General features: G+C 36.4%; 1 protein-coding gene across 1 annotated transcript in view; it reads left to right on the top strand.

Annotated features, from left to right (window-relative positions):
- The window catches only part of ntrk1 (neurotrophic tyrosine kinase, receptor, type 1), an 87,491-nt gene that overhangs the window by 16,363 nt on the left and 63,016 nt on the right, over positions 1-8,112 (top strand). Inside the window, exons 2-3 of the mRNA XM_015401296.1 lie at positions 677-751; positions 1,477-1,548. Coding sequence (XP_015256782.1) covers positions 677-751; positions 1,477-1,548 — 147 coding nt within the window. The remainder of the gene's footprint in view (positions 1-676; positions 752-1,476; positions 1,549-8,112) is intronic.

Genomic DNA, 8,112 nt, shown 5'->3' on the forward strand with positions numbered 1-8,112 from the left:
GAACAAGACAATTAAATACGAAAACACAAGTGCACTGCAGAAACGATCTAGAAATAAGTAAAAATTTCTTAAATTAAGTGTATTTACCCTTAATTTGAGCAGGTAAATGAGATAGTTTGCCAATGGAATGAGTAATTTTACTCTTAAAATAAGATAATTAGATAATATGCACTTGAAATAAGACAATACAATTGTGTTTTGTTATTTTAAGTGTAAATTGTCTTGTTTCAATGGCAAAATGTCTCTTTTACCTCCTCAATTCGAGAACAAATGCACTAATTTTAAGAAAAAATGACTTATCTAGATTTAGATTTTTTGCAGTGTAAAATAGACATGTTGCCAAAGGAACAAGACAATTTACACTTAAAATAAGAAAACGCATTTGCATTGTCTTATTTCAAGTGCATGTTATCTAATTATCTTATTTTAAGAGTAAAAATGCTCATTCCATTGGCAAACTATCTCATTTACCTGCTCAAATTTAGGGTAAATACACTTAATTTAAGAATTTTTTACGTATTTCTAGATCCTTTTTCCAGTGCATATTTATTATATCTTTGGTTTAATCTTTAAGTCATTTTACAATAAATTTACTCAAGCAACAGCAAATGCTTTTGGTCATGACTAATTGTATTGTAACTCTTAATTTCCCATCTTTCCTTTTTCCTTTTTTTAGCTACATTGAAAACCAAGCAGATCTGGAGAATATTACAGAGACTGACCTTGTTTTCTACAGAGAGCTGAGAAATCTGTAAGTGCTTCACATGTCTTCTAATTAAACTTAGGATAAAGTTCTAATGGTGAAGTCAAATAAATCACCTCCTGTTGTCATTACTGTAAATCTCTGTTCTTATGTTTCTTTCAACAATGCAAAATTGAATGTATTTGCCCAATATCTTCCATGTTGACTTAAGTTAGTATTACAGTGCAATAAAAGTTGGGTGCGTTTAAACCAGAGGTGGGGAGTAACTAGTTACATTTACTTGGATAATTCTTTAACAAAAATGTACTGTTAGGAATATTTTTACTCCAATAATTCCCTCTAAGGACCCCCTTTCAGAGACATAGACAGGTATCAGGTATTGCAGGCAAAAAAAGAACCCCAACGACCCCCCTTCCAAAGGGATGGACCCATTCTTCCTGTTCTATTTGTATGTTTTCTAAGCCAAAACAAGCCTTTGTTTTTGGTTCACTCTATAAACCCTCAAACTCAACGCTATTTCTGACATTTTGAATTGAAAAAGCTGGGAAGTGAAACGTCTCCAGTGGATTGTTAACATTTTTTGGAATACTTGGGTCGAATCCTTTTTTACTCTTAAATATGACAACATATGATGAAGTAGTGTTACTCTTGCATGAGTAAAATGTTTTTGTTTTCTACCCACCTCTGGTTCAAACAAAGGAAAGCCTGGTGGATTCATTTAGGTTTAAGATTCCTCTGAATTTCTGAAAATTGTTTTCTGTTTTCCATTCCAGCACCATCACATCGTGTAAACTGAGGCTAATCTCTCCAAATGCTTTTCAAAGAAACCTCAAGCTGCAGTATGTGTAAGTGTTTTTGCTGAGAAAGAGGAGCTATCTATCCATATATGCTGTGGTTTTGCTCTATTTGCTTGTCATCTCTTTAATGTTCATATTTGAAGTCTTTCTGAATTAATCAACTAACATTGCAAACACTGGAAAAAATCTAAATCTAGATCAGTAATTTTTTTTTAAAATAAGTGTATTTGTTCTTGAATTGAGGAGGTAAAAGAGACATTTTGCCAATGGAACAAGACAATTTACACCTAAAATAAGAAAACACAATTGCATTGTCTTATTTCAAGTGCATATTCTCTAATTATCTTATTTTTAGAGTAAAGATACTCATTCCATTGGCAAACTATCGTATTTACATACTTAGAATAAGGAGAAATACACTTAATTTAAGAAATGTTGACTTATTTCTAGATCGTTTTTGCAGTGAACAAAAAAGGAGGGGTGATGGTGGGGGGGCACCAAAACAATTAATTGTTCCCAGAAAAAAAATGTCCTCTAATTCAAAGATTAGAAAATAGTTTTAACTGTTTTTGCTCAGCAGTATTCATTGCCATTAAAATCTATATGAACATTTTTACTCAAACAACGATAAATTTAAGCAGGTCTATTAAGGATGTTGCTCCAGCTGCTTTGCACGTCTAGAGTTTAAGAGAGTTTAAGTCAATGAATGAATAATTTGGAGACGTAATTTAAAAAAAACACTTAGGTCATAGTTGAATTCTAACAGTAAAATCAAGTTAAACTTAAAAATAAGTAAACGTTAACTTATGTCTCCAAATTTGCCGCCTTGTTCTTCCACAGTTAGGCTAGAAGAGATTGTGAGATTAGATTTTAGAGTTTTTCTGCTACTGAGCCTAAAATAGATCAAACTTATGGAAACCACATAACTTATTTTGTTTAAGCATATTCTCCAGGGTTTTAGTGTATAAATGAAAATGATAGCAAACTAACTACACTGCAAAAACAATCTAGAAAGAAGTAAAAAAATATCTTAAATTAAATATATTTAGCCTTATTTTTAGTAGGTAAATCNGCCAAAGGAACAAGACAATTTACACTTAAAATAAGAAAACGCATTTGCATTGTCTTATTTCAAGTGCATGTTATCTAATTATCTTATTTTAAGAGTAAAAATGCTCATTCCATTGGCAAACTATCTCATTTACCTGCTCAAATTTAGGGTAAATACACTTAATTTAAGAATTTTTTACGTATTTCTAGATCCTTTTTCCAGTGCATATTTATTATATCTTTGGTTTAATCTTTAAGTCATTTTACAATAAATTTACTCAAGCAACAGCAAATGCTTTTGGTCATGACTAATTGTATTGTAACTCTTAATTTCCCATCTTTCCTTTTTCCTTTTTTTAGCTACATTGAAAACCAAGCAGATCTGGAGAATATTACAGAGACTGACCTTGTTTTCTACAGAGAGCTGAGAAATCTGTAAGTGCTTCACATGTCTTCTAATTAAACTTAGGATAAAGTTCTAATGGTGAAGTCAAATAAATCACCTCCTGTTGTCATTACTGTAAATCTCTGTTCTTATGTTTCTTTCAACAATGCAAAATTGAATGTATTTGCCCAATATCTTCCATGTTGACTTAAGTTAGTATTACAGTGCAATAAAAGTTGGGTGCGTTTAAACCAGAGGTGGGGAGTAACTAGTTACATTTACTTGGATAATTCTTTAACAAAAATGTACTGTTAGGAATATTTTTACTCCAATAATTCCCTCTAAGGACCCCCTTTCAGAGACATAGACAGGTATCAGGTATTGCAGGCAAAAAAAGAACCCCAACGACCCCCCTTCCAAAGGGATGGACCCATTCTTCCTGTTCTATTTGTATGTTTTCTAAGCCAAAACAAGCCTTTGTTTTTGGTTCACTCTATAAACCCTCAAACTCAACGCTATTTCTGACATTTTGAATTGAAAAAGCTGGGAAGTGAAACGTCTCCAGTGGATTGTTAACATTTTTTGGAATACTTGGGTCGAATCCTTTTTTACTCTTAAATATGACAACATATGATGAAGTAGTGTTACTCTTGCATGAGTAAAATGTTTTTGTTTTCTACCCACCTCTGGTTCAAACAAAGGAAAGCCTGGTGGATTCATTTAGGTTTAAGATTCCTCTGAATTTCTGAAAATTGTTTTCTGTTTTCCATTCCAGCACCATCACATCGTGTAAACTGAGGCTAATCTCTCCAAATGCTTTTCAAAGAAACCTCAAGCTGCAGTATGTGTAAGTGTTTTGGCTGAGAAAGAGGAGCTATCTATCCATATATGCTGTGGTTTTGCTCTATTTGCTTGTCATCTCTTTAATGTTCATATTTGAAATATTTCTGAATTAATCAACTAGGAATGCAAAGAAAAAAGGAGGGGGGGGGGGGCACCAAAACAATTAATAGTTCCCAGACAGAAAAAAAATCCTCTAATGCAATGGTTAGAAAAAGTCATAGTTTTAACTGTTTTTGTTCAGCAGTATTCATTGCCATTAAAATCTGTATAAAATTTACTCAAACAATGATGAATTTAAACATGATTTTACACCGACAGGAAGTGGTACTTGTATGTGAAGAGACTGAACATCAGCGGCTCCTATGGGTCCTTCTGTTGCAGCAGGTCGTTCTGGCTTGTTGCTCCAGCTGCTTTGCACGTCTACAGGTTGAACATGTTTTCCATTCTGGGGAAACTCTCCACTTTCTTCTTAAAGATTTGTCTTTTTGCAGATTCTTGGGGGTATTTTGGTTTGGACCTTCAGCCACTTAAACAGATGGACATGCCATGATGGAAATAATTTCTGTTGCTTTGGCAGAGTGTTTTATGTTGTTGTCCAGTATGAAGTTCAATTCAATTCTGTTCATTTCTGTTTATTCACAACACACGTCATCTCAAGGCACTTTACAGTTCAACCAGATCATCCAGTCAGATTGATTCAAAGTTTTCTATCCAAGGAAAACCAGCTGATTACATCGACTCATTGACTCGAAGGCGATCTCTCACACTAAGCATGCTTGTAGCGACAGTGGAGAGGAAAATCTCCCTTTGAACAGGAAGAAACCTCCAGCAGAACCAGGCTCAGTGTGAGCGGCCATCTGCTGAGGCCGACTGGGGTTCAAAGTTGAACCTTTGCCACAATCCCTGATCTTTTTTTAGCTTTCAACTGTCACTTTTTGCCTGTATTTATTTTTTTCCACCTTATAGTCAATCCCAATCTGTTTCTTGTCCCTGCTGAAGAAAAGCAAAATCCATCCATCCATTTTCTGTCTCGCTTCAACCCTGCTGGGGTTGCGAAGGGCGCTGGTGTCTATCTCCAGCTGTCTACGGTCGAGAGGCGGGGTCCACCCTGGACAGGTCACCAGTCCATCGCAGGGCAAGACAGAGACAAACTACCATTCACACACACACTCACACCTAAGGAGAATTTAGAGAAGCCAATTAACTATGTAAAACCATGTCCCTGTAGGCTGCTACTCTAGTTCATGCTGTCCAAGGTGGACAGTCATGTTTTAGGAGGTTATTGGTTTCATAATGGGTTGAACAGCACTGGTGACCCAATGACTCAATTTTCTTGAATTGAGGAGGTAATTGAGACACCTTGTCAATGGAACGAGACAATTTACATTTAAAATAAGAAAACACAATTGCATTGACTTATTTCAAGTACATATTATCTAATTATCTTATTTTAAGACTAAAAATACTCATTCCATTGGCAAATTATCCCATTTACTTACTCAAATTAATGGTAAATACACTTAATTTAAGACATTTTTCCCAAATTTTTAGATGTTTTTTGCAGTGTAGGTGCACAAAACCCTAGGTTCAGAGAGAAGATGGAGAAGTTTGGGCTTGTGAAAGATCTCCGTTTCCACAGCGACCACAAATAAAAACTTGGGTTTTATATCAATTTGGTGAATTCAGGCTTGTGGCTGGATGGCTCAGTTTCTATTACCTGCCAGTTCGCACATTGTCAAAAGTGATGTTGAACTTTGACTGTTTTGGCACAAGCCTTTCAAATCAACAGACTTCAGTGCACAGCAGTGAGTGCATTGCATAGAGAGAAGCAGAAAACCCTCTGGACACGCGTCTGACTTCAGCGTGCACCAGTATCCAAATCAAAGTATTAAACAAAGGGACTCTGCTTATTAGGGTGTTTGTTTGTTTTTCAAACCTTTGATGTAAAATTGTTTTTTTTTAAACATTCTATCTATAGATAGACATAATGTTTATGTATATTAAGATATAAATAGAAACATAGTAAAATTAAAAATTAAAAATTGGTGACTATATTTATCACATACACCCTAAAGCCGGGCATACACTGTATGATTTTTTGCCCTTTTTCGGGCCGATTTTCCAGTCGTGCGTGAATTTTGCGATCGGGCCGACTTTCAGCCTCTTGGTGTGTCGTGCATCATGTAGTGTACAGGGGGTAATGAGGGGCAATCAATCACCTCCCGATCAGGAATCATAAGGTCAGGAGAAAATCAAACATGTTTGAAATTCAGTCGCTAAGAGGGCATGCGCAAACAAGGTTTCTTCTTTTTCCTCTCAGAAGAAAACACAGAAGCATGGTGGGGCTGCAATGAGTGAAATGGAGTTCTTTCTGTAAAATTGACAGACCGTAGTAGCCACGTTTGCTCAGCCATGTCTTTGTCCAAATACGTTGTCGCATTTTCTTTTTAGGGCTTTCAACACAAAATGGCACGAATTGCCAAGACAGTGCGTTCACTCTAGTGAGCTTCATATTCCTCTACTAATTATTTGGCTTCCGGATAGACGAGTCCAACCAGCGCCATCTCACTTCGGAGTCCAACGTGGTTTTTAGACGTACAGTGTTAGCAGGTAGATCAACATACATCGCGAGCTGTGAACTTTTAAACCCTTTGGTTTGTTCGTACATTGTGAGCTGTAGCTGCGTGCAATGATTGAAAAAACTGTAGTGTATGCCCGGCTTTAGGAACCAGTTGTAACACAAAAAGCAGCTTGCCAAAGGTTCCTAGGTCCACACTGAATGTGAAATAGCTCACATTGGGGGAATCCACATGCTATCACGGCTGTGTGCGTAATTCAAATGGTTTGTTGCAAATTAGCAACAATAGGCATCAAGGGTTTAGAAATTTTGAAGTATTCGAATGGGGGCTGAATAACGACGCACTAAATACTTTTCTTTTCCTGTTGGGCAGAATAAAATGAAAAGAAGACATTATTTAACATTTATCCACCACTTGGTCTAGCTAATAAAATCCTTATCAAAGATTTACAATGATAAAGTGATCAAAATACTTATATACCATAGAGTGAAAATCATTAAAAAAACATAATAAATGCTTAGTTTTCATCATGGATCATTTTGACCAACGGATTCAGAAACACGCATTGATAGTGTTTTCATTTGTTTTCCTTTCGGACCGTCTGGCCTCACATCTTGACTGAAACATATCAAATGAAGCCATCGGATCCATCCATCCACCAACAGCTGACTCTTATCGGCACCATCTTGTCCTCGTCGTTTTACTGAGCGTGTGCAACATGTCCAGTGTTGTTTATCTGAAAGACAAGCGTTTTTTTTTCCAAGGGACCAGAGATGTTGGTCGGGAAGGCGGAGGGGAGCTGGGAGGCTCAAGAAATTGGAGAAGACATCCACCAGTCACCTTTTACTCGCTCACTTTGGCGGATTATCGACAACTGATGCATAATAAATACACTCCACTAAGGGTCCATTATCACTTAATCAATATTTCACTGTGGGAGAGGGGCCAGCTAGGCTTGCAGGGAGAGTGGGGGGTTTCTGCCACAGATGAGCTCTGAATAAGAGGAAAAAAACAAATCAGTAAAAGCATTTTCTCCTTCTGCTCTCATCTAAACACAAACCTCCCAGATTTGCTAATATTTCTGCTCAAAAGCAGCTAAAAGTGATCGAGCTGCTATTCCCGGCTTGGCTCTTCCCCCCGCGGACTCCAGGAGGAATCGAGCCGGTAATGGATAAGCCCCAATGGCTAACCCATCTGACATGAACTTTTGGGAGCAAGGAAAACAAATAATTGAACCCTTGGCCCTGTCACAGTGATTATGTATTGGTTTCCATGCACACGCTCCCCAGTGTGGCTTTCTGTCATCTTCTGAGGGAGGTTTATTTACAGCCTCTCAAAGTCTGAGGATCATTTGAGCTCCGCTGTGATGATATTTAAGTGGCCTGAGAGGATTGACCAAAAAAATCGCAGTTATAATACGAGCGAGACCCCGGCATGCAGGGACAAAGTGTTTGATTTATCTGATCAAATTATGTGTAAACGTAAATAAATATGAGTTTTAGGATGGAGCAGTAACGGTCCTTCCTTTTTCTTCAAAGGAAATGGATTTTCTTATTGTAGTTCAGCTGGCTTTCTAAGGATCCTATGGTTTTTACTTCTTTTGGACTTTTTTTTTTTAGGATTTTTACACGTCTTTCACCATTTTCAAAACTTCAAGAGATGGTTGAAAGACCTCAGATTTTGTATTTATATATATATATATATATATATATATATATATATATATATATATATATATATATATATATATATATA

This window comes from Cyprinodon variegatus, unplaced genomic scaffold (assembly GCF_000732505.1).
Source record: "Cyprinodon variegatus isolate N-32 unplaced genomic scaffold, C_variegatus-1.0 Scaffold0, whole genome shotgun sequence".
NCBI lineage: Eukaryota > Metazoa > Chordata > Actinopteri > Cyprinodontiformes > Cyprinodontidae > Cyprinodon > Cyprinodon variegatus.